Here is a 27024-nt window from a genome sequence, read left to right as displayed (position 1 = left end):
GAATGACACCGCCACGCGACCTCTCCTCCACACCACTTGTTTGTTCTGGAACCAGCTCTTACCCCGTGTTCAGTGTAGTGCCATGCTGTCAGCAGGTCCCGTGGGACATTGCCCTCACCCAGCATCCCCGAGAGTGTACCAGAGCACACTTGGGGGGCACGCCCTTCCAGCAGAGGCCAGCCAGGCTGTGAAGGAGTCCGAGTCCTGGAGATTCTGCACGGCCCCCATCCGTGCCACCAAGCACCCCCTCCAGAACTCTGCAGAGACCTAATGTGGCCGTCCCTTTGCCAAGCTACAGTGGAAGGACCAGGCCAAGAGCGAGCAAGCATCGTGGAAGCTGACCAGCCACTAGAGTCAGAGGGTGATGGCTCTGAGGGGGCTGCTGGGGGCGGGGGCACAGCTCAGCTGGAAAGCTCATGTTTAACCTAAATTGGACCTGACTTTCAGATTGGAACAGAAAGAAAAATGCAAGTGTTTATGATTAGTCATTATTAGCTATTGAAATTTTCACTGTGCTCATTATAAAGTGTGTTCCTGTAGATGCAACTCCAAACATGGGCATCTTTTCAGAGACGATGGAAAGTGAACAGGTTCGAAGCTGTGCACCGCAGGCATGATTCCAGGGCTCTTAGCTAACAGTGGGTTCTGTGTTGTCCCTTAGGCACTTTTTTCTTTCCAGCCCGAAAGTATTTTGGTTATTGTTCCTTTGGGTGGTTTGTTCAGATCTTTAGATACTTCATAGGTGTCCTAATGAGAAATGTTGCCTTCTTTTGTTTTGCACAAAAAGAATGAGTTCCTTAAAGCTGTCAGTGCAAGGGAAGAGCTGTGTCTTAACTGCATTTTGGTCTTTTAGTTTAAACAAAGCCATTTCAATGAGTTCCGTGTTTCCACGATCATTCAAAAACTGTTTATATTACATGGAGGAAATATTAGAGCATCCTGCTCTAAAGAGCTTTCTGCACTTTTATTCCCACACGTCTTTGTTTTTAATGACCTAACTGATCATCTGTGTCACTCTGTGAGGTATGATCTCCTCTATTTAAAGGATGGGAAGCTTGAGATGAGGTGACCTACTTGAGCTTGTGCATGGTCAATGCAGCCTCACCTCTTAATCGCTCCCAGCCGTCATTCTGCGCAGGAGGTCCTACCTTGTAGAGGAGAAGGCTGCTGGAATTCTGTACATGAATATGGAAGCCCCCAACGAAGTCCCCAGGGAATCCCCTGCCTTGAAATCCAGCTGAGCAAAGGGTGGGAACAGGGAAGCTGCAGCTCTCAGACCTGGCATTTGTACAGCTATACAGCACGTGTTAATTCTTTCAACGTAGCTTCTTAAACAGTTGTCAGGTGTTTCTATGTTCTTATAGCCCTTCATTTATTCATTTCCCATCCACCCTTATATCTTTTAGCCCTACTTTAGCTTCCTGTTTATTTCTTGTTGTGTTTTAACCTATTTTTGTTTATTTCATCTCTCCCCGCCCCACACACACACCCAGTTGATGCCATGGGCCTGTTGCATCTTGTATCATTCCCTGAATTAACCTTCTTGTTCTGCTTGGGAAATAAGAATGGAGGCCAACAGGTGGTGGATAGAAAGTCATCCATTTCACACACAAAGGAGAATGGGTTCCTTTTTTATCCGCATGCATCCCACACAGGCACACCCTGTGCCACAAAGTAGATCCCTATTAGCCCTTGATGATAATCTTGGTTTTAACTATAGTTGGCTCAGAACTGACAATTCTGTCTTTAAATTTACCAGTTCAAGCAAATCAAGCAATGGTAGGTAGAATCCCTTTGTAATTCAGTACTATATCCAAATAGCAGGAATGCTGTCTTGTAAATCTGTTTCCAGAGGAGTAAATTTCAGTCAATTGACTGATCATCATTTGAGACAAATGCATTAGCCAGGACTTTTGGTTGCAAGTAACAGAAACTCGGTTTGAACCAGTGTAGGCCAAGAGGGGACCAACAGGAAGGGCAGGGATGTATCATTGCCTTTGGACAGCATGAACCAGGGGTGAGAATGCCACCAGTCAGTCTCTCTCTCTTGGCTTTCATTTGTGTTTCCATGTGTGTTGGCTTCATAGCTTACTCCTGCTGCAAACCAACTTCCTCCACCTGGAAGAAGACATGTCCACTGACAACCTTTGAACCTTGTAGCACAACTACTACCATTTTCTGTTCCCAAGTTTAAAAATGCAGAGGAAAGATTCCAGCCATCTAAGCTTTGCATCAGGAGGTTGGAAGGGGTGAGAGTATCTCTAAGGAGCTGGCAGCCCTCACTCGTGCCACATAGTTATAGCAAAGGTAATGACCCCAGCCTGTTCCTTTCTCTTAGCAAGAGAGCGAGAGGGAAATTGACTAGTCTGGGGTTTTTGCAGCTAATGATAAGGGTTTTGCCTGTGTGTCGGGGAGGGGGGGAACCTTAAATATCCTCTGATAATCACGTCCCTGATAAAAATGCAATGTCCCTCAAGATATGGAAAATCTATTTTATTTCTTGAGCCTGCTAGCATTCAACTTGTGGTGCATGAGGAACTTAACCGAGAGTAAACTCCTTATTCACTGACCCGTGGAAGAGGTGGAGGCAGGACTCAGATTAGTCTAGTGTCTTTGTGTAGCCCCAAATGCCCTTTATATAGAGACTCTGTCCATACTGGAATCTTGGTGGTCAGTCCTGTGCTTCCTGGACCCACACGGTCCTTTCTCCATCCTCCCACTTCTCTCCTAATCACTGAGTCTGATTAACTGTCATGGTCAACTCCATGACCCCCAACCGAGGATCAGCCTGCACAGCTGCTACATCATCCTGAAGCCTCTCTCTTCCATTTAGAGATGGCTTAGAAGATAGCGCCACTGTAGGCTGTTGATAGCTGGAGCTGTATATTAGGCCTGCCCAGTCTCAGCATCAACAGTATTTTGGGTCTTCTAGAAAGAGGGCCACAGTCTGTAAGAGTCAAGGTGCTGTGTTGTCTCTGTTCCAGGGGACTCTCAGCAACGTCACCCCCAAGGCCTGGGGAAGACCTTTTTTTTTTTTAATTGCAGTATAGTTGATTTATAATGTTGTGTTAGTTTCTGTTGTATAGCGAAGTGATTCAGTTATATAGATATAGACACATATTCTTTTTCAGATTCTTTTCCATTATAGGTTATTACAAGATGTTGAACATAGTTCCCTGTGCTATACAGTAGGACCTTGTTGTTTATCTATTTTATATACAGTACTGTGTATATGTTAATACCCAACTTCTTTTTTTTTTAATTTATTATTTTTGGCTGCTTTGGGTCTTCGTTGCTGCACGCGGGCTTTCTCTAGTTGCGGCGAGCGGGGGCTACTCTTTGTTGCCCTGTGCAAGCTTCTCATTGCGGTGGCTTCTCTTGTTGCGGAGCACAGGCTCTAGGCGCGTGGGCTTCATTAGTTGTGGCATGTGGGCTCAGTAGTTGTGGCTCACGGGCTCTAGAGCAAGGCTCAGTAGTTGTGGCGCACGGGCTTTGTTGCTCCACAACATGTGGGATCTTCCCGGACCAGGGCTCGAACCCATGTCCCCTGCATTGGCAGGCAGATTCTTAACCACCGCACCACCAGGGAAGTCCCCCAACTTCTAATTTATCCCTCCCCCATACCCCCTTTCCCCTTCGGTAACCATAAGTTTGTTTTCTATGTCTGTGAGTCTGTTTCTGTTTTGTGAATAAGTTCGTTTTTATCATATTTTAGATCCACATGTAAGTGACATCATATGATATTTGTCTTTCTCTGTCTGACTTACTTCACTTAGTATAATAATCTCTAGGTCTATCCGTGTTGCTGCAAATGGCATTATTTCATTCTTTTTTTTAATGGCCGAGTAATATACCATTGTATATATACACCACATCTTCTTTATCTATGGACATTTAGGTTGTTTCCATGTCTTGGCTATTGTAAATAGTGCTTCTATGAACATTGGTGTGCGTGTATATTTTTGAATCAGAGTTTTCTCTGGATATATGCCCAGGAGTGGGATTGCTGGATCATGTGGTAACTCTGTTTTTAGTTTTTTGTGTTTTTTTTAAAGAAAGGTATTTTAAATTTATTTTTATTCTTATTTATTTTTGGCTGCGTTGGGTCTTCGTTGCTGCGTGCAGGCTTTCTCTAGTTGCTGCGAGCAGGGCCTACTCTTCGTTGCAGTGCACGGGCTTCTCGTTGCGGTGGCTTCTCTTTGTTGCAGAGCATGGGCTCTAGGCACACGGGCTTCAGTAGTTGCAGCATGTGGGCTTCAGTAGTTGTGTCTCGCAGGCTCAGTAGTTGTGGCACACGGACTTAGTTGCTCCACGGTATGTGGGATCTTCCCAGACCAGGGCTTGAACCCGTGTCCCCTGCATTGGCAGGCAGATTCTTAACCACTGCGCCACCAGGGAAGTCCCTATTTTTAATTTGTTAAGGAACCTCCATACTGTTTTCCATAGTGGCTGTAGCAATTTATATTCCCACCAACAGTATAGGTGGGTTCCTTTTTCTCCACAGCCTCTCTAGCATTTATTATTTGTGGACTTTTGCAGATGGTCATTCTGACCAGTGTGAGGTGGTACCTCATTGTAGTTTTGATTTGCATTTCTCTAATAGTTATCTTGAGCATCTGGGGAAGACCTTGATGTGACGTTTCTGAGCTGTGTGTTATATTTGCCTCCAAGAGATCTGGGTTTTAGAAGATGGATTCCTTTATTCAAGACTTTGTCCAGCCTCTTGAGGGTAAAATTTTGATAGAAGCAAAGGGGGTTTAACTTCAGTAGTCTTGGCTAAAGTTTCTGAGTTATTGACAATATACACACACAAAGAACTCCCCGTGCTGATTTAGTTCTGTGATATAAGAGAGAGGGAGTATGTTTTCCTGTGGCGTTCTTCAATTAGCGCTGCAAGAGGACGTGGAAATGTCGATCTGTAGTTGCCATTTCACCTCCATAGGGTACGCAGATCCCTGGCCTTCACAATCTCTCTTGGTCCCACGCAATATTATATCAGGTAACTAACGTGAATTATAGTTTCAGGCATAGCTTTGACGATGGCAAGTTTGGATGAGAAGATTCATTTTTCCCTCTGTCACATTTGTAGAACTAACCATCAAAACAGAAGAGAAAAATTTGATCAAGTGTATGTATATCACACCTTAGTACATCAGAAGTCCACTGTACAGGTCTAGCCTAGGGGCTTAACATCATTAGTTGAGTAAAAATGACCTCTTTTTGATTTATATTTATCAGTGGGTTGAGCATCCTTAACAGGGTAGAACAGTATAGAACTCTCCTTTAGATCACTTGCCATCCCAGAGCGGGGAGGAATCGAAACTTAGCACGTAGCATCCTTCGGAATTCGGTGTGACTTTCTCCTCCTCGGTGGAAGGCTGGCATGGTTCTCTCCATCTGACTTTATGCATGGAGAGCTGGGCAACTGCTCTATCACCAAGTTACCTAATAGAGAATACGGACAAGACTTTTCAGAGACTCCCAAACCTGGAATCACTCAGGGACCCAGTTGATGGTCTCAGTATTGACCCCAGACTTCTACTACAATTCCACTGTTAGAATTAAGGAAGCAGGTGTAGCCTGTGAGAAAGCAACCTCTTCTGAAAGTCAGGCAAAACAGAGCTGTGTCCCGACTCTGTCTTTTTAAACATGTTTATCAATCATTTTCATAACCTTCTGGCCTTTTATGCCCTGATGATACAGCCATTTTATAATCCAAGCATGATGCCCAAAAGTGACTGAAGCTGTTGCCCAATTACTGGAATAAGGAGTATGCGTTTATTCACTCAAAACTCAAATCCTCACCTTTGGCTAATAAATGTTGGCATTCAACAAGATGTTCTTCTTGGCCCTGTTCTCAGTTGCCTTCCAAGTTCTTCAAGCAGAGGTGTGTTTTATCCTGGTCTGTGACCAGCTAAGGCTTGAGTGCAGTTTTCTTGAGAGCTGTCCATCTTCTGTAGAATGTGAAAACACAGGACTCTGAACTTCGCCAAAAGCAAGGGATAACGATGTGGCAGACTTCCTTCTGGGACATTGTTTCCATCTCACTTTTGTTTAATACCTTTCAAAAGCTTGCTAGAGAACAGCAGTGATTTTGGCCAACTGTATGAGAGGAAGATGCCCTGCTCGTCTACAATGGTGATTTGGCTCAAGGGAGGCACTTTTCTGCCACATGCAGCACTGCCACATGGGCCAGTGTGACTGCTGGGGAAGGATGTGCCCCTCAAGTCTGTTAGGGGAGGAAAAAAGCACCAAGAACTGTTCTAACTACTCAAACGGTGCTTCTAGATTTTAAAATATATTTTAATTACTCAAGTAAATAAACTTTTTTTTTTTTTTTTTTGCCGTACGCGGGCCTCTCACTGCTGTGGCCTCTCCCATTGCGGAGCACAGGCTCCAGACACGCAGGCTCAGCGACCATGGCTCACGGGCCCAGCCGCTCCGCGGCATGTGGGATCTTCCAGGACTGGGGCACAAACCCACATCCCCTGCATCGGCAGGTGGACTCTCAACCACTGTGCCACCAGGGAAGCACAAACATATTTTTATAAGAAGCTCAAATATTATAGTTAAAGCCCCTCTTGAACAAACCTCCCACTCCCAACTGTTCATAGCCCAGAAACTTCCTCAGAAGAGAGCACTGTTGAGGGTTGTTCTGTAGCCTTCCAGACACTGGATCTGTTTACCTTCATAGATACATCAGTACTTGCGGAGCTGGATGGTACTGTTCTCTAGTGTCACACCATGTGATTCTCTGCATCTTGCTCCTTTCACTATGCAGTATGTCTTGTATGTCTATGATGGTTCATAAAAATCCGCCTCATGTTAAAATACTACAAATTGTCCATAATATGGGTGAGCCACAGTTTATCCACTCCTCTATTAATGGATGTTTAGGTTCAGACAGCATTTTTACACCTTATTTTAAGTGAACTTTCATACAATCATAATGTATAAAACAAAATTTATACTGATCTGTTCCTCAAGCTGTAACAGAGAGCCTACTGGTTTCGTACATGGTAACTTGGGCAAATAATCCATTTGTGCCTTGTTCGTATACTTTGTGTCTCAGTTCCTTTAAGTGTAAAATTAGAATAAAAATAGTACCTATCTAGCAGAGCTGTGGGAAGGATTAAATGAATTAATATACGTAAAGTGCTCTCGACAGCGCTTGGCACATGGTGAGCGCTGCCTAAGTGCCCACTTTGTGTCTAGAGCACGGTACTTGGACCACATTGTATTGGTCTCCATAGAATTGCTTTGGTTTTTGGCCCACGTTACCCACTAACCTTTGACCTATTTTGAGAACATCACAGGAAAGCAGTGAGTTCTGCTGGGCTCTGTTTACTGTGAGGGTATCATCCCGAATGTTGTTTATCCCACTACGCAAAGTCTCTCTGTGGAAACGAGGGATGGTTCTCCCTTCCTTAGGAAGAGCTGTGCTTCTCCTAGGCAGTTAGCTTGACTTTGTCATACTGATCTGTGCATCTTTTAACTCAGCTGTGCTTCCCTTTTTCCATTGGCTGCTAGAGTAGATTCAGTTTTTATTTTAATCTACTTCTAGCATGCGTTATAGACTCTATGGCACGTAAGTTAACTGAACTTACGATATCAACTTCCTTCCTTCCTCTTTTTTTTTTTTGGTCAACTAGCTGCCTCTCTGGGTGATTGCGTGGGTAGGTCTTTTATCGTACGAACACACTGCCCTCCATTTGACTGAGGCCCAGGTGGTGCGGTAGCTGGCCGGAGTCTTGTGGAAGGAGCCTTCCCTTCGCCTCCTGCTGGAGAAGTACCAGCTGCCAGTGGTGGGTGGCCCTGTGCATGTGCTGACTTTGGCACTGGCGCTGGATCCACACAGCTTCACTTGGGTGCCTGGGTCCTTTCTGGTCTCAGTCTCTCTCCTCTGAAAGTCACCATCATGTGAGTTCTTGGACAGAGAAGCAATTGACCTGCTGCTTAAGAGCTATTTCCTTTCTTTTCTTGTTAGGCTCTGAGAAATGTAGGTTCTAATTATATCTTTGGATACTAGTCAGTGTTTGACCGTGTGATGACTGGAATATTAATTAATGGAACAATAATAAACCACCATCAACACAAAGAAGCCATTAGTGATTGCTAAGGCCCTTTGTTTATGGTATGAAAGAGCTTCCCTAACACTGAACAAGATGCAGACTGGAGAGGGGCTAGACGAAAAGGCAGGGGAATGGCAGGGGTGCCCTGTCCGTCTGGCCTGTGCCTGGCACAGCTGCCCTGGGAAGTGGCCCCTGGGCTCACCCTCCCGCTGCACCTTCGACAGCCAGTGCTTCCCTCACAGGTGACACTCCACGGCTTGAACGCAGATTTCTTGCTCCCTGTTTCTTTTTGGAACCAGGCCTGGCTCTGCCACCTGCCCTCACCTAGGCAGTGCACTGGGGAAGGGATGGGACGAGGGAAGGCAGGAGGTATCTTTTCCTAATGGGGCAGGTGGGGTGTGGTTGGAAAGCCCATTCTGAAGGTTGGAATGTGGCGAAATGGGCTCGGGAGAAGGGGACCACCTCTGGGCCCTTCTCTGTGCCTGGTCTCCTCTCTGGCATTCTCCTTTTACAATCGTGACTTTCCTTTGGGATATAGGATACCCGCCTTACGAACATTGGAGCATTGACTCCTCTGGACCAGCCCAGGTGTCAAGGGGTGTCATTTCCCCGTTTAGCAATAAGATCTGCTTTTTCAGACCGCTGAGCCCCTGGATGGCCTACTGTGCGCCTCTGGTTCGGGCCCTTAAATTCCTCGTGGAAGAAGGGTGTATTCGTAGCACTGGGCCAGTTCAGTTCCATTAGCAGCTACCTCCCTCCTCCCTGCCTACAGCCAGGGCAGACACACCCAGGAAGTGACTGCAGCTCCTGTCTCTAGCTCAGGGCATTTTATAAGCTTTGCCTCTCAACTGCCATCTCAAATCTCCCTTTCCTCTGTTTTCCATGGTTTCCGACTACTTGGTATTTCCTGTGTTTTCCCTCTGCTTGGCCCTTGAGATCCCTCTGGCTGTCATTTGGGTTCTTCTCAAGGCGTTTCATCTTAGCTTATTCCTCTCAGCTCTAACACTGCAGCAACTCCACGTGCCACCCTGGCTGCCAGAGCCCTTACTGAGGGGTGCGATCGGCCACTTCTGAAAGGGATGTGCGAGTAGATGAAGGGCCTTCCGTTTGGCATCCCTCATCCTCCAGGCTCCCTGCGATGTTCAGGATGGGCCTCTACGCCGTGAGGTGTGCCTCGGCTCTGGAGAACTTTGGCGTGAGAGTCAGGAGACAAGATCTGTGCTAGGAGTTGTTCCCATATAGTTCCTCAGTGCATGGTACCAGCTCCCTGGTCTCAAAGAGTAGACCCTTATTGCTACTGGTGCTTCTGGCCGGCTGTGCCTCCAGCTAAACCAGACCCAACACGCCCCGTCACGCCAAGCACCGCCGGGTCTGGAGTTCCACCAAGGCCTTTCTAGCCAAAGGTGAGGTCACCCAGGGGGTGGTTTTTGCCACCTTTTATGGCATGCCTATCAGTGGCATCTGATCTGGTCCTCCTTGTAGTAGTTTTGAAATCCTCTGGTTTCCTGTTTAGGTGGGTGGTTTTGCATAGATAATGAGCGAAACTGACCTCACCAATTGCATACTTCATTTGGAAGTTGGTAAGATGTTTTTCCAGCCTTTTAAGTGTGTGTTTTTTTCCTCTTCCCTTTAGTCCCAGGTAAATCACCACAGTGCTGCTAGTAATGAAACGTACCAGGAACGCTTAGCACGTCTAGAAGGAGATAAGGAGTCCCTCATATTACAGGTGGGTCCTTTTTGGTGGGAACCAGCTTATTCTGTTACCTCCAGCTCTGTAGCTGCCTTAAGTAGGAGGGAAGTCCAAAGGGTTTTCTCTGTTGGATGTTTCCTGCTCCCAAAGTGTATGTTTTTCAGAAGACTTTTCCTGAAACAAAGGAGAAAGTAACTGGGGGCACAGTTTAACTCAGGCCTTGGCTTTTGGGGGGCTGTGAATGGATTCATTTATCACGGACTACAAGAGTATCTGCATCTATACACTGGAAGCTCTGTGGCCAGGCTGATTAATGGGGCCCTGTCTTCCAGAAGTCTTGCAAAGGAGATGTGTCCTCATGTCACTAATAAAGCAAAGCCTCTTAAAAAGCCCCAGGGTGGATGCTAACAGGCTCAGGCCCAGTTCATCCGGAGCTGGATCTAGACTGATCACTTTGGGGCCAAACCCCCTGGAGCTGTTAACATGGGTTAATAAGCCTTTGATGACTCTCTTACTTTGAAGAAAGGAACTCCAAAACTTTTCAGAGACAGAGTCAAAGACGTAGTTTCAGGTCTGAAAACTTGCATTGCATTCTGAACTCATGGGATGCTTTTCGCTGAGGTAGGAGCTCTTTGCTGTGTTAGTTCTCAAACACATGAACCAAGCCTCAAGGTCTGGTATGCCTCAGACACTGTGATTGACAATTTAGAGAATAATAAGACTAATATCCTAATCCCAGCTCCTTAAAAAGCTTGAAGGGTGGTGATTAAGACTGGTAAGTGGGATGGAAGCGAAGGGGCAGGGAGGGTTCTGGGACCCTCCCTAGACTATGGGCCTTAGCTTAGAGCACTAGAGTTAAGAGGCTGCAGTATGTTTGGCTTTTTTCCTTCTGTTTTACCTTATTTCTTTTGTTCATTTCACTTCATTTTATGAATGTAGGTATAATATCTGATTATTTTAGAAACTTTGGAAAGTCAAAAAGAATTTAACATGTTGGCCCTTTCTTCCAGTCCTTTTCTTTTTTTCTGTCCTGCCCCTATTTTAAAAAATTAAGCTCAGACCAAGTATACAATTACACAATTTTGCATCCTAGGTTTTTTTTTTTCTTCACTTCATTGATTTGTTCATTAAAAACTATTTGCATGCCCACAACTCTGGATACTGGTTTTAGGTGCTGGGGTTGTAGCAGTGAAGAAAATAGACTAAGTCCCCGTTCTCAAGCTTCCATTCGTGTGTGTGTGTGTGTGTGTGTGCGCGCGCGCGCGCGCGTACTTGTATGATAAACCAATTCACAAAATGTTTCCAGTGATGATAAATGCTATGGAAAAAAATAAAGCAGGATAGGACTGTGTGGTCAGGGAAGACCTCCCCGATAGGGGGAGACTTAAGGACCTGGGGAGGGAGCCCCATAGAGACTGGGAGAAGCACGTGCCAGGCAGAGGAGGTGGCTGGTCCAGCGAGCACCTTGAGGTAGGCACGTGCTTGGCGTGTGGGAAGAACAGGAAGGGGCTGTGTGGTTGGAGCTGGTGACCCTGAGAAGCCTGGGAACTGCCTACTGAGAGGTAGCAGGGGCCAGGTTATATAGCACGTTACAGTGCAGACATTTTGCGGGATGTGTAATTGGAACCTCCATCCCAATGACACAACTGATGGAAGAGCGTCCAGTCTAGAATTTTGCCACAAACAGTATCAAGCTACAGACGAATGAACCCGGAACCTTCATGGCTGAAATGAGACATTTCTATTTAGAGGGTTACAATTTAATAAAGAATTCCTGTGTGATAATCTCTCTGATATTTTAAAAGTTCTGAATTCTTGAATAATCCTTAATGATTCTAGCACAACTAAAGAGCTGCTTATCAGTAAAGTCAGAAGTGGATCCTAATGGTTTCTGTCCCTCCAGGAGCTTGTGGACAGACTCTCAGAGCTGCTCTTACGTGCTCACTGCTGTCTCTAGAGGCTCCACGGAGCAGGTTAGACAGATCCTCAGAGTGGGGGAGCCACTTACTTGATTAATTCACAAGACAGCTCAGCCAGACCGAATTCATTGGAGCCCTTGGCCCAGAATGTTCTCCTGGGTTTACTTGTGGAAGAACAAGGGAAATCACACAGGGCAAAATACTGTTTTCAGGATTAAACAATAAATAAGACCAAAATCTTGTATTTCTTCATTAGAATGTGACTTCTTGATGCAAGGATTTTCATCTTTTTCTTTTTCCCCCACTTCTGTATCGCCTCGGTTTTTAAAATTATGCCTAGCATGTGGTAGGGGCTCAGAAAATATTTTTTCTTGAATAAAGGTCACATTTAGAACCTTTATACATTTTCTCCCAATTTTCTACACCTCTAGATAAGTTTCTACATAACCTAGACTGAGTATTCACGTTCATAAGGACCCCATAACCCGGTGTATCTCGAGTCTTAAGAGCAGCTGGGCTATGAGCTATAGAATGCCGGAGACGACGTTATTCCTCTTGGTACCTAAGACGACACGTTATTCGTCTGGGGTCTGGGTACCTATTCCGCTGGGTATCGCCAGCCCATGGCCCCAAGGCGTGGTGCAGACTCTCTAAGTGTTAATCACCCCAGTAAGATTAACCATGACACATTCCCAACAGAAACTCTGGAACCCAGGCAGCAAAGGCCACCCCTGGCATCCTACTCTTTTGAGATTAGAGTTAGTAGTTGAAAAGGCCAGGACGGCTGATGATGTTAGGCAGCGAGGATAAGACGCCCATTTTTGGATTATAATTGAAATGTTAGCACACCATGCATCAGCTCCAGGAGTATGTTTCAATAATTCATTAATCACTTAGGAACATAAAAATGGAAAGCTTAAAGCAGCCATGTTCATTAAGATTAGTGCCTCTGTAAAAGGGAGCTTTATAATTCATAACTTTATTTAAGCGTGCATAAGTGAATTCACATTAACTCTCATGCTCCAGCTATCATTCCTTTACAGACTGAGAAATAATTTATGATCATCTATATGTAAATGGTGATGAGTCAACCATTGGTTAGAAACCAAAAGGCTATAAGGGATCTCAATTTACAGTCCTTGATTTCTTTATTTTGGGGGAGGTCACTCATGCTTTCTTCCACTTCCTGCTCTGAGGCACCATTTAATAATAATTATTTAATAGTAATACGGAAAAGGATTAATAATAATAAGGCAAAGGCTGTTTGCTGATAGAGGCTTTGGAAATCTTCTCAGTCTGTATTTAGGGTATAATTTAAATGATTTATCGTAAATGGATTTTTATTTGCTAACAATTCCAAGAGACAGTCTCGATGTTCTTCAGAAAGACGACTGTTTTCCTGCCACTGTGTGTGCAGCGTGGCTTGTGTATATTTATGACTTAGTCATGTTTTGGCCTGTGAAGCACAAAAACCTTCCTGCAGCCAAGTTTTGTCAGTGCTAATACATGCCCTTTACGTCCCACATTCCTTAATTGCTTCAGAACCCTCGCCTGATAGGTGAGCTGTCCTCACACCCTGATGAGAGGGGTAAGGTCATTGGCTACTCTGCACAGAAGTTTGGATCGCGCTTCCACATGAGGTGGCGGAAGCCCTGGCGAGCCAGCTGAGTTATTCCTTGAGGCCGGGCTGCCCAAGGGAGCTCTGTGAGAGGCACAAGGAGCCAGAGGCCAGCCCAGAGGCTGCTCTCGTGGCTCCTGGGTGTTTTTCTCCTGAGTCTGTCAAGAGCAGGAAATGTGACCAACCTGGTCCAGGTGGTGGCTGGGACTTCCCGGCCAGGTGAGGAAACAACCGGGGTTCCCTTCATCCAGGACACTTCCCCCACTTACCACCCACCAAAAACAGCAGCCACTCTTCTCCCATCAAGAATCAGTGGCGTGGCTTCACGGCTCCCCTCCAGCGGGGAGCCGGTCCCAGCCTCCACCCTTGCTTTATTTCCTGGGACAGGTGAGCGTCCTCACAGACCAAGTGGAAGCCCAAGGAGAGAAGATTCGGGACCTGGAAGTGTGTCTGGAAGGACACCAGGTGAAACTCAATGCTGCTGAAGAGATGCTTCAACAGGTAAGGGTGGGTGGGACCCAGGGCCTTGGGTCCTGCAGCCGCTCACGTGGGCAAGCCCCTTTCTGGGTCCACGTTACAGAGCTCGCTGCTTCCATTCCCGTCCTGCCTGGAGGGGAGGGTTGGCTGCTTAGCCTGTGGTGTTTACACAGCAGGTGAAACCGGAGGGGGAGGGCAGGGAAGGGCTGGCCTGGGAGGAATAACTTGTTGGGCTGGTTTGACAGATTCCCAGGGCACTTTCTCCTGGCCTGGTTCAGTGCAGAGCTCTCTGCTGGCCGTGTCCCCCTCATCTTATCACACCAACCACACTGGACACACTTAACTGGCTAACTCCTCATAACCAAGTAACCCACGGTTCGGGCATGGCACTGTTGTCGCCTTTGCCCTGTAAGTGGCATCTGGGGTTTTCGAAAGTCGATTAACTTATTTTGTGCCTCTTTCCTTCCCTCACTCTTTCCCCTCTCACTCTGTGTGGCTTTCTTTGATAAAATCGATCACATATTACATAAATAATATTATTATTAAATAGTATTAAAATGAAAAAAATTAGCTGCTCTTCTACCATTCAGAAACGTCTCTTAAATGTCTTCTTGTTTCTCTTTGGGCCTTTTTGTTATATGTACATATAATATACAAAACACTATTTGCACTAGAGATATGATTTAGTCCTCAGCTTTTCTATGCTTAACGTCATAGAGTGAGTTTTTTTCCACTTTTAAATTTTGCTGTATCGTTGTCTTTACTATCACTTAGACCTTTTTTACTTTTTTTTTTTAGCAAAAGTATTATAATTGAACTGACTCTTCCTGAACAGTCTGACCCCATTGTAAATAACGAGCTGCAATTTTTAGGAAGCGGTGTTGAATTTTTATCAAAAGTCTTTTCAGAATCTGTTGAGATGCTAATTAGAAATTTTATTTTATGAACTCTAGTAGTATATCTAATTTCCTTAACTTGCATCATTTTTGCACTTCAGTTATTTTGAAAAATAAACCATGACTGAAGTTTATGTGTGTATGCTTTGTAGGTCCTGGCATAGTACTTGGCACATAAAAGGTGCTCACTAATTATTTAAGGAATGAAAGTCCATTTCTTAAAATGAGTGGGTTCAATTAGAAGACTGCTTATAATCTCCCTCCCCCATCCCCCAAGCTCTAACCTTTTTTTTTTTTAATCGCTTTGGTCAGCATAAAATTCAAATTGTTTCTCCACAGCATAGTAATGAACAGAGGCTTTGAATATGACCTTTTGTCTTAGGGGTAAATATCTTAGTTTCTAGGTGTTTCTTAGCTTTGAGTGCATTTGAAGAACTTCTTTTAAAATCAATATTTTTATGCAAATGTCTTTGTAGAAACTAGTTCTGACAGCTTGGAAGCTGTTATTAGTTTATCCTTTCATTGCTGATTAATAAGTTACCACATTCTTGGCCCCATTTGATTTTCTGTTTAAATGGTATGCCATTTCTCTTGCTTATCGTATTCCCTGGAAATCCGAGTAGCAACAGGAGTGAATCTTTCTTTTTATTTACTCTTAAAAGTTGAATCTTTCTTTTGAAGACCCAGGAAAGAAAGATGGAATGGAAAAATCTCAAATGGCACAAGAGCATTTTTACAAGAGTGCATGGGACAACCCACTAGATTATATTTTCAAGACAGCAAAAGATGCGGTTCTGGGGTGGGGACCAGGGAGGAAGATGATGGAGGGGCTGTAAAAAAAAAAAAAAACAAAAAAAAAACCTAGAGACCAAGAAAATTTGCATGTGGAAGGGAACATGTCAGAAAAACGGCAGAAGGCTGATGTTTCAGGAAGGCAGTGCCTGGTGAGTAACCACACGATCGGAGGTCAGAAAATGGCCCCATCGTGGTGCCTGAGCTCTCTGAGGTTGTCTTATGCTTCTAAGCATTATCCCATAGACTGGATTTTAGACTTTTAAAAAAGTCTTAAGCTCAACTGCCCCTTATATCCTGTTTATTCTAAATCTTCTTTCTTGTGTGCTGTGGCCGAGGTAGCAGTCGTGTGGTTTGCATGTACCCTAGAGGTGAACGTGTGGGCTTGCTATCTTCTGGAGTGCAGTAGCTCTTATTTGCTACCTCTGGGGTTGAAAGATCTTCCTGAACTTAACCAAGTTATTTTTATGCCCATAACTTTGACTGTATTCTCTCAGCCTTTCAAGGGTAAAATGAAAGGAGTGTGCAGTACTTTCCTGGAGAATTCTGAGTTCATGTCATAGGCATTTGAGGCTCCGCTCCCACTCATGTGTTCTCTGGGCTTGGTGGTGCCTGAACTGGAGATCATTGGGTTGCCAGCTCTAAACGCCACATTGAATGTTCTGCACATGGTAATGCTTTCCGGAAATCTGCTTGATACTGTTTGAAAAGACGCTTAATTCTTGCATCACAATGCTGATGTGATGCCATCTATATATAGCGTGGAGTACATACGTAAGTGTCCTCTGAACTGGGGATAGGCAGAGACTTGCCTGGTTAGACTGTGATATCCTGGGCCCCAGGGCTCATGGTAGGAGCAAGCATGACTCACGTCCTTAAGGCAGAGAATGGAGGCAAACAATCACCTCTTTCTTTTTTTTTTTTTTTAATTAATTTACTTTATTTTTGGCTCCATCGGGTCTTTATTTTTGGCTCCGTCGGGTCTTTATTTTTGGCTCCGTCGGGTCTTTGTTGCTATGCACGGGCTTTCTCTAGTTGCGGCGAGTGGGGACTACTCTTGTTGCAGTGAGCGGGCTTCTCATTGCGGAGGGTTCTCTTGCTGCAGAGCATGGGCTCTAGTAGTTGTGGCTCATGGGCTCTAGAGCACAGGCTCAGTAGTTGTGCATGGGCTTAGCTGCTCCGCGGCATGTGGGATCTTCATGGACCAGGGCTCAAACCCGTGTCCCCTGCCCTGGCTCAAACCACTGCGCCACCAGGGAAGTCCACAATTGCCTCTTTCTGCCAGCCCTGAGCCAAGCCTGGCCTCCTGTTAAAGGCCTGAGGAGCTCTGAAGGAGATGCTTTCACTGTCACAGCGTGGGGCCTCCTGACTGCCTACTGACACTGCTTCCCGTGGGGAGGCAGCTCCCGCTAGCCCTTACACACTGAAAACATCCTTTCTAAAGGAGCCAGCAATTCTAGCTGACCACCCATGGAGGCCCATTACTGCTTTTCACAAGAAGCTGGAAATCCAGATGTAAACATTTAAAGATCAGTCTTTCTATTTTAAAAACATTGGCAACTAATTTAAATGAAAAAGAAGTATTGTGTGAACCACACAATATTTATTGTACCTTTAGGCCAAGCCTGGCCCACAGATCCAGTCTGCAACCTCTATTCCAGACTCGCCCCCTTGGCTGGCTAGAAGACCTCTGGGGGGACTTAAGGAAACCCAGACCCAGCCAGTATCGTCCAAACCCTGTGCGTCCATGGGTTCCAAACCCCACTGCGCTGTCTCTCCCGACAGCTGTTCTGAGCAATGTTCCCCACCCGACTCACGAGCCATGGACCCCTCAGCCTGGCTTGGCCTGGTCCCCTGCTAAGTGCTGATCTCTTAGCTCTCATCTGTTTTCTTCTACACATTAACCCATCTGGCCTCTAGAAAGGGAGAGCATGAAGATCCATGGGGTTAGACAGGCAAACCAGGACCAAACAGAATCAGCACAGAGGCAGGGCCACATGAGCCACGCATAGATTATAGACACATTTGAGGGCAAAATATTTCTTGTCTGCAGCCTGTTGCAGGACACAGGGTGGGAACGGGGTAGCTGCAAGCGTCTCTGGGAGCTGCCTGTGGAAACACCTACTCTGATATGGTCTCTGACTCACTGAGCGTATCTAGATTCCCCAGGGAGCCTTCCCCATTAGGAAGAGACATCTACCAGGAAGTGTACAAGTGGGTCTTCAAAGGCCCACAGCCTGAGTCCATTTTCACTTCCTTTTTTTTTTTTTTTTTTTTTTTTTGCGGGTACGCGGGCCTCTTCCTGTTGTGGCCTCTCCCGTGGCGGAGCACAGGCTCCGGACGCACAGGCTCAGTGGCCATGGCTCACGGGCCCAGCCACTCCGCGGCACGTGGGATCTTCCCGAACTGGGGCACGAACCCATGTCCCCTGCATCGGCAGGCGGACTCTCAACCACTGCGCCACCAGGGAAGCCCTTCATCTCCATTTTAAGCAGGTCAAGGTGTTGCCCAGCTGCATCTTTGAGGGCTGCACACTGAACTATCCGAGCCCAGATCCCAGAATAACACCCCAGGAACACACGTGTGGACCAGCGCCCTCCCCATTGTGATTGGCCTAGACCATGTTGGCAAAAAAATCTATCACAGAGAGAGAGTTCCTTATGCTCTGTGATGTATTTGAAGTCCCTGGTGACTTTTTCTAAAGTGGCCTCCATGGGTTCTCTGGGGTTCTGTCAGTTCCTGCACAACAAGCTCCTCTGCCTCTGATCACTGACCCTTCTCCAGCGGGTGATGATTTCAGGGAGGGAAGCCAATGCTGTTCAGTGGAGAAGAGGCCTTATACAGAGCTGGCAGCCAAATGGAACACTTTCCAGAGGCTGGCCCTTGACAGGTGTGATCAGTGCCAAGAGCAGCAGCCATGTTTAGTGCCAGAAAGAAGACAGGGTAGCGAACCCAAGGGGGGAGGAAGAAAGGATGCAAAGCTCCTTGTGAGGACACAGCCCAGCTTTGGGGAAACATGGAAGGACACCAGGCTCTATCTCAGTCCTCCAACCTGACCCAGAGCCCCAGGTGTCAGGCAACCTCATTGTGTTGGCTGCCTTTTAGGTGAGGTGTGGAGAGTGACAAATTTAGGGGATTTGGAGTCCATGGACGTGACTTTCTGCAGATTCGCCACTTGTGGCTGATCTGGGGAAGTCAGTGAACCTGTGTTCTTATTTATAGAGAACAGAGATGACAGTGTGGACTCTGCACTGCCCACCTCCTAGAGCTGTAGTACAGTTGTTCCGGTTTTGTTAAAGCTGGACTATTGGGCTTCCCTGGTGGCGCAGTGGTTGAGAGTCCGCCTGCCGATGCAGGGCACATGGGTTCGTGCCCCGGTCCGGGAGGATCCCACATGCTGCGGAGCGGCTGGGCCCGTGAGCCATGGCCACTGAGCCTGCGCGTCCGGAGCCTGTGCTCCGAAACGGGAGAGGCCACAACAGTGAGAGGCCTGTGTACTGTAAAAAAAAAAAAAAAAAAAAAAAAAGAATGTATAAAACTGGACTATCACACAATGGCCAGGGGGTTACGGGACCCAGGACACAGGCCCAGTTCCTGCCCTTGAGTCAAGCGAGGGAACAGTGTGCCCAGGCGTGTGAACTCAGCAAAGCGTCGTCAGCACCCAGCTCATAAATTCCCGGAGAGCACCTTTAGGGAGGTGTTTCTACCTCAGGAAGGATATTAAACAGAACTATGCACCTGACCCTGTGGGAGCACAAATCTGTCCGAGGAGACAGGACACTTGAACGAAGAAAAAGGGGATTTGCCACTTATTCCCTAAAACTCCCCCTGGGAGATTTGTGAGGCAGAGAAAACTGCTTTCCTCAAGTTATCTCACTTGATGTTGGATCTCCAGACCATAGTGTGAGGTAGGTGCTTTACCCTTTTTTTTTTTTTTTTAAACAGATAAGGGGACTGAGGTTCAGAGAGACGATTTAGTTAGTGGGGACTGAGACTAGACTCAAACCCAGGTTGACAAGCCCCTCTCCCTGAAAGAGGCTTCCCAGCAAGGCCTAGGCCTCTTACTTCAAAGGGCAGAGGGACATACTTTTCCTTTCAAGTCGTTCCATGGCCTGTTCTTTCATTCTGGTTTCAGGTTGCCAGTCTGGCTCCAGTCCCCCGTCATTGGTCAGAAACTCCCTGGGTCAGGTTCCACACTTAAAGTTGGAAGTAATCGCTTCAAGATGTGGCCCTTTAAGGAGAGCAAAGTTGAAAGGCAAATTCTCTTTATCAGCTCCAGTCAGACACTGAGCTTTGGGAAAAGGAAATGATGGTTTGCTCTGAGATGGAGGCTTTTTTTCACCTCCCAGAAAGGAGATGTATTTGTCCTTCTGGAAGAGGTTACTGGTAGTGGTGAAGTGAGGGGGTGAGTGATAATTTTATTCATTGGTTTTCTTCATTACCCAGTTTCATGGTCCTGCCTAGTAAGAAACACAAACCACCGTCCTCCCATACCACCCCGCTCATCCCTTGCCCTCTCTCATTTACACAGGCAGCCTTGAACCAATGAGGAGAGCAGACACTCCTGCTGCTTATGAAACCTCTGGCCCTTATCTCCAGCCCCCTGCCTCCCCATTCCCCCCCGACCCCATTACAGTAGCTCTGTGATTCCAAGAGATCCCAGCAGGATCCCACCCTGCAGGTCTCAGTAGGTGCCAAGCTTCGTGCTCTGGACAAACAGGCTGGACCAGATCACTGCGGTCTTGGGGATGGGAGCTGAGGATCCAAGAATGTTACTCTTAAGGGGTAGACAGAATAAAAGATGCCAGCAGCGAAGACAAAGGAGAAAAAAGAAAGGTCAGGAAAAGGGGACTTCCCAGGTGGTCCAGTGGCTAAGACTCCGTGCTCCCAATGCAGGGGGGCCGGGTTCGATCCCTGGTCGGGGAGCTAGATCCCGTATGCTGCAACTAAAGATCCCACACGCTGCAACTAAGACCCTGTGCAGCCAAAATAAAGACAGAAAGGAAGAGGTCAGGAAAATGGAAAGGGAGGGTGGGCTCGCACTAATGAGGGGAGGCAGGGTGAGTCAGTGGGTTGAGAGCTGAGAGGTGAAAGTTGCCTCGGAAAGTGGGGACGCTGGCCCCAGAGGCAGGGCTGTTTCTGTGCTCTGGGGAAGGCAGAAACTGGGTTGCAGACATGCAGACGTTTTCCTGAGTAAGCGACAGGAAGATGAGGAAGAAGAGGCAGCAAAGAGAGGATTATGCTTTTCAGAGCTTGGCTGTGAGGGGGAGAGGGGAGGGAGGAGAAAAAGCTGACGTTCATGCTCACACCACACGCGGAGTGCGTTTGCCCAGCCTGGGCACTAGGGAGCTGATGGTGGTCCCTGGAGGGGAGGGAAGGTCAAGAGGGAAGGTTCTTTCCAATGCCAGAAATTTGATCATGTTTATAGCCTGAGGGATGGAAGCTGATGGTGAGGGAGAGATTAAATGCCTGTCAGAGCAGATGATTAATGGGCCTACCCCAGAGTAGTGTAGACTTGGTGAGAACTTCCTCAAAGGCAGTACAGAGGGGAGGGAGGGCCCAGGTCCCTGTGAGCAGGCGGCGTTCTGCACTACCGGCTAGAGGGAGGAACAGGACCAGGACTCGGAGAACAAAGCCAAAAGCTACTGGTTAACCAAGGAGTTACCTGAATCTTCATTCAAGCTGCATGAGGATGGCATGGAAGACTGGTCAGCAACAGGAAGGTGGGTCAGGTGGAGCAACTCAGCAGCAAACTCTGGAATCTTTGTGTCCTTTAACATGTGCTTTTAATGTGCAACCTGGAAACTTATTGGGTTGGGAACAGTTTTTAAAGACAGAAGAACCTGACGGAGAAGTCGGCTGTGTGCAGTTATGTCAGACTAACCTCGGAAAGGAGGTGCGGGCTTGCCTTCTGTAAGACACGGATTCAGGAGAGAGGAATGAGAGACGATTCTGGGAAACTTTGAAATAGGAAGGATGTAAGTTCAGTGACTGATCAGATGATCTTTTCAGTAAATAGGTTATTTAAGGAGAAGAAGGGGATAGGGTGGGGTTTAGGGCTCGAGGAGAATGGAAAAGATCTGGAACAATCTCTGAAAGGAACCAGCCAGAGATGAATGTAAGTTTTGCCAGGCAGTGTTGGAAGATCGGCTGTAATTAGATAGCGTGAATTTGTGTGGAAACCAATTGGCATCATTAAGTGACTTACCAGCAATTCTCAGGCCGTGGGGAGTGGAAACATAGAAGTCTTTGAGGTTTGGCATGGAGTGGGTGCTGGTGAAGCGAGTACACTTCAGATCTAGGGGCAAGGATGAGTCAGGAAGAATTTTCTGATGCAGAAATGATACAACTGAAATGATAAGCCTTAAGGTACAGGGTGGGTAAGGAGGCAAATACTACTTAAAGGAAGTTGATAAACTAGGAAAATAGGGAGTTGTTAAGTAACTGGTAGCCACAGAAGAAGAAATTGAAGATGATTTGAGTGACTAAATGGGCCAGTTGAAAAGTCAGAGGATTGTGGCCAGAGGAGAGAATTTCAGAGTTGAAGATTTTAGAAGTGAAGGACACATGTTCCGGATCAAGACGAGGGTCAGGCTGTGGCCATACTACTGAGAAGCTGAACTGAGGTGGAAGCAAAGCCTGTCGGTGTCAAGGTCAAGAAATGTGAAACCAGGGTGAACCCTGAGTGAAAGATTGATTAACAAGGATAATCAATGGAAATGAGGGACTATCTTGGGGTCTGGGTATTTGGGGAAAACGTGACTTAACTGAATGGTGCTGCCTTAGAGGAGGCGGAGGGCAGAGGTAGGAGATCTGGAAGAAGCAGTGTTTAACTGGGAGAAAGGTGTTCTGTAAGTTGGGTTGCTGGAGCAGAACGGCCTCTACTTGAGAGGACTGGGAAGGACGTGTCATGTCATGAAAACGTCAGGGTTCAGTTTCTGCTGGAAGTAGAAAGAGCAGTTTAGAATGTAGGGTATTTAAATCCTATTAAGACAACTAGGATAGAGGTCACAGTACATAATAGTGGCTGGAGGCCTTGCCGGGCCTGGAGATGGGGAAGTGGGGCTGGGCTGGGATAAGGCTGTCAAAGGCTGATTTTGAGTTCAGGGAGTAGGACAGTACTTGTTGATGACAAGGACCAGGGGTGATGATAATGAAAGGGGGAAGCACATGCTAATAGAATCTAGGAGACAGTAAGGAGAAGTTTTGTTGTCAGTGGACTGTGTGCAATTAAGCAGCCCCAGGCTTCTCATTAAAACTTTGGTGTGTCTAATTGAAATGTCCACTTGGAATGTTAGTGTGACCAATCAGAACCCTGGCATGACCAATTGGAAGGGCCATTGGAATTTTAATGCAACCAATTAGAATATTATCCTCATTAACTGGAACATTGGTATGACCAATTACAACCTGGCAGTTAAAACAGCCAGAGGGATTCTGGAAATCATGAAAGCAGAGTAGATTCTTAGCTTTCAAGAGAGATGCATTCTGAGGCATTTTTACATTCCACCGAGGCAGTATCTTGAATGCTGGTCAGTAGACAACTGCATTAAATACCTTTTTAAGAGACTCAGGAGCTCAACAGGGGCTGTACTTTTAACTCTCCTATCCCTAGGCCTTGGCATCTGGTAGTTGAACAAATGATGGAAGTCTCATGGAAGAAGATTTTCTGAGTTCTTAGCACTCCAAAGCAATTGTTATTATCCCATGGACCTTGAGTTCTAGAATCGTCCCTTTTTCCCTTTGCACTGCTGGCTGGGAAGCTCACAAACACATTGTACTCCATCTCCAGCTGTGAATAGAACTTTAGGGTATGAGTTTTATGCCGACAGTCACTCTGGCTTCAACTTCTTTCCTTACCCGCTTTAATTTTTACGGTTTATTTTATTTATTTATTTTTCGGTACGTGGGCCTCTCACTGTTGTGGCCTCTCCCGTTGCGGAGCACAGGCTCCGGACGCGCAGGCTCAGCGGCCATGGCTCACGGGCCCAGCCACTCCGCGGCACGTGGGATCTTCCCAGACCGGGGCACGAACCCGTGTCCCCTACATCGGCAGGCGGACTCGCAACCACTGCGCCACCAGGGAAGCCCTATTTTTTTAACTTGAGTTGTCTATTTTGCAAACTACCTCAAATCATTTCTGGAACAAAACAGCTAAATGAAAGGATGGGAGAGAAAGACACAGAATGAGGTGGTGGAGGCAAAGGGGAAGGTGGGGAAGAGGGAGAAGTATGTTCATAACGAGCAGGCGGCATTAGGAAGGATTATATCTTAAGATACTCAAGACCCAGAAATCCCATCTTCCTCACCCAGGGAAGAACATTTTTGGGCCTTTTATGGCCTGCGTAGCCTTAGCACCAGGCCCTAGTAGACAGTATGTGTTCAACAAATTCTTAACAGTTTGAGCAGCTCTTTCCTGGGCTCAGTGAATATTTGTTGATTGGCTTTTTTCAACACTTTTTTTGTTTTGTTTTGTTTTTGCGGTACATGGGCCTCTCACTGTTGTGGCCTCTCCCATTGCGGAGCACAGGCTCCGGATACACAGGCTCAGCGGCCATGGCTCATGGGCCTAGCCGCTCCGCGGCACGTGGGATCCTCCCGGACCGGGGCACGAACCCATGTCCCCTGCATCGGCAGGTGGACTCTCAACCACTGCGCCACCAGGGAAGCCCCAGCATGTATTTTTTTATTTCCCTTGAAATTCTTGGACTTCTTTCTCTGTTTGGGAAACAATGTGATACATTAAACAGAAATGAGTTTTGAAGCCAAACAGACTTTGGTTTTAAAACTAACTCTGCTGTTGATTGGTGTGTGCCCTTGGCCAAGACAGGCTAGTCTCTGGGCCTGTTTCTTCATCTGTAAAATAGGGATAGTAATGTTGACTGCCAAATCCCTGGGAGGGTTTATTGAGAGGATGTATGTAAAGTACCCAACAGTGTCTAGCACAGAGGAGGCACTCAGCGCATCTCTGTCCACCCACCCCCAGTCCCAACACTGGACATACTTAGCTGGCTAAGTCCTCCTGACCAAGCAGCCCGCAGTTCTGGCATGGCACTGCTGCTGCCTTTGCCCTGTAAGCCAGCTTCAAGTCTGGCTGGCCCAGGAAGAGCTGGGCTCCTCAGCCCAGTACTAAGCTCATTTTGCTGAATTCCTTGGCTTCTGGATGCTCTCCCTCAGGTTAGCAGACGGACAGTTTGTAGCCCACCTTTCTGAGGTACTGATGGCCTTTTGCCCAGGGAGTCATGTTTTCCAAGTTAAAATCTCTGACCCATGCGGTTTGGTTTTATGAGTTGAGGACAGTTCAGAACGTGAAATCATGGCTGTAGGGTCAGATTGTTGAGATGACTGTTCTTGTACTAGGGTTGGGTTGCCCAAGATGATAAGGAAATTTCAGACCATGGCAGGATGCTGTGTCCTTTCCATCAGCTCATTTGGCCGGTTACCCTCCTAGCATCATATCGTGGTCTCCTTGCCAGGACCTGTGTATCCAATGTCTCCAGGTGCCAAGATTTGGGATCTCACACAACATCGCCTTTTGCCAATGGAGAAATGTTACCCCTGGACTTTGGGAAGTGCTCCTGGCTTTTGAGGTCCTTCATAATTCCTAGTAGTGCTGAGCAGGTGTTTCACCTATCACCTTTGTTTTGTCTTATTTATGTTTATTAAGTGTATATATTAATGGCAGGTTGTTGTCTGCTACTGTTTTAGGCTTGGCAGGACTACTAATAACCTCCCCAGTCTGTCCTCAAAATAAGCAAAGAACAATTTTCTTATTTACATTCTAGGAAAGATACATATCACATAAATAAGATTCTACTATAACCATTCAATAAATACTCATTGAATATCTACTTTATGTCCTAGCTCCCTTCTAGGTTCCTTGCAGTAAGGTCTTCCAATGACATGTGTGGAAGACTGGGCTGAATATTGACTGAGCCCAGGAGGTGACATGGAAACTTTGGTTTTGAAAAATGTAATGTTAACCTAAGCTGGTCTTTTGTTTGTTTTGGTGGAGAGGATCTGCTGCTTTGCCTTAAAAATAGACATGGAGAAATTTCATTCGTTGAGCAGACCCATCCATTTTTCTCTACCTGGAAAGAATGAATAATGGTTTCTATGGACAAATGTGCTTTTTGAGAAATGTAGCTCACATTGACTCAGAGCACAGTGGGTAGCATCGGGCCATGCTACCCTTGAGTGACCCAGCATCAGGCCAGGTCTGTCCCCTATAGGACCGTGGCTCAGATGTAGCGGTTTCATCGTACAATGTAGAGATTGCCTTATGTCCTATGGATGGAGGTAGAGTCGTTCTTATTGCCATGGAGGTTTATGATTTTGAGGTCTGTTTTTGCCTGCAGGAGCTGCTAAGTCGTACATCTCTTGAGACTCAGAAGCTCGATCTGATGACTGAAGTGTCTGAGCTGAAGCTCAAGCTGGTGGGCATGGAGAAGGAGCAGAGAGAGCAGGAAGAGAAGCAGAAAAAAGCAGAGGTGAGTGTGATACACCACCTTCTAGGGGTACCCATACTGTCCAAAGCTCAGATCAGGGGAAGCTAGCCTAATGTGGCTTCGGCCCATCTGGTCAACCCCAAGCCTTGCAGCCACTGGGTGCCAGAAACATCTATGCACCAGAGACACAATGATCTGTTAATACCAAGTTATCAGGTTTTGCTGTGGCTGCAGATTTCAGCAGTGCCCAAACCACCCAGTTTTGGCTCTAAGGCTGTATCCTCCCTCAAGCTGCTGACAAGGATGGAAAGGGAAGCAGTAGTGGGGGAAGGATCAGACAAGACTTGGAGAGACCAAGATGTCTTCTGTGAGAGCCAAGGTAATGACCGCGTATTGGATGAAGTCAGCTGCTCAGTAAGCCAGCATCGTTGTCCATGGAGTCTAGAGACATTCTTTGATGTGCATTTCACAGACCCAGATGCAGCCCTTAGATTATGTGTTTCTTTCCTCCTGATGGCTCCTATGGGTGAGCCCATGCACAGGCTTTCTCGTTTTCCTGTTTTCCTGTATCTCGTTTTTGTTTTTGTTTTCTCAGGCTCCATATGCCATTGACTAGAGCATGCCAGACTCTCTTTTTGGATAAATTCTAGGCTCAGAGCTCAGAACAGTCCATTTTAACCTTAGATAACCACCTTCCGTGTGCCTCTACCTACAAGTTCCCTATATTTGTACACTGTGCATTGTGAGCTGTGGAAAGAATAGCCTTTAGGTTTAGAAACACCTCGGCTCAATTACTGACCTAAATGCTTAATAGCTCTTTGAACTTCAGCAAGTGAACTACTTAATCTCTCTGAACTTCAATTTCTTTATCTGTAAAATGGGTAACTGTGTGATGAAGTCGAAAAAAAAAATCACCAAAGCTAAGTCTCTATCATAGGATCTGGCATCCTCTCTTCCATTCAGGCACCTCTAACATCTAAAGGCGGATATTGTTCCATTCAGTTAAGCACCAACACCATCATGCCCGGAAACCTGGCACATTTCTGTGTTTACCGGGTAAACACTGGTGATTGAGACACTTCTAATATGTGGGGCATATTCCTTGCATTGCT

General features: G+C 46.5%; 1 protein-coding gene across 5 annotated transcripts in view; it reads left to right on the top strand.

The window, feature by feature from the left end:
- The window catches only part of PPFIBP2 (PPFIA binding protein 2), a 159370-nt gene that overhangs the window by 73190 nt on the left and 59156 nt on the right, over window positions 1–27024 (top strand). For all 5 annotated transcript variants that reach the window (XM_070046151.1, XM_070046149.1, XM_060303558.2 and 2 more), the window contains exons 4-6: window positions 9706–9798; window positions 13687–13800; window positions 25823–25954. In XM_070046151.1, coding sequence (XP_069902252.1) covers window positions 9706–9798; window positions 13687–13800; window positions 25823–25954 — 339 coding nt within the window. The remainder of the gene's footprint in view (window positions 1–9705; window positions 9799–13686; window positions 13801–25822; window positions 25955–27024) is intronic.

The sequence above is a fragment of the Globicephala melas genome, chromosome 8 (assembly GCF_963455315.2).
Source record: "Globicephala melas chromosome 8, mGloMel1.2, whole genome shotgun sequence".
Classification (NCBI taxonomy): domain Eukaryota; kingdom Metazoa; phylum Chordata; class Mammalia; order Artiodactyla; family Delphinidae; genus Globicephala; species Globicephala melas.
This window is presented reverse-complemented; position numbering and strand designations above follow the sequence as displayed.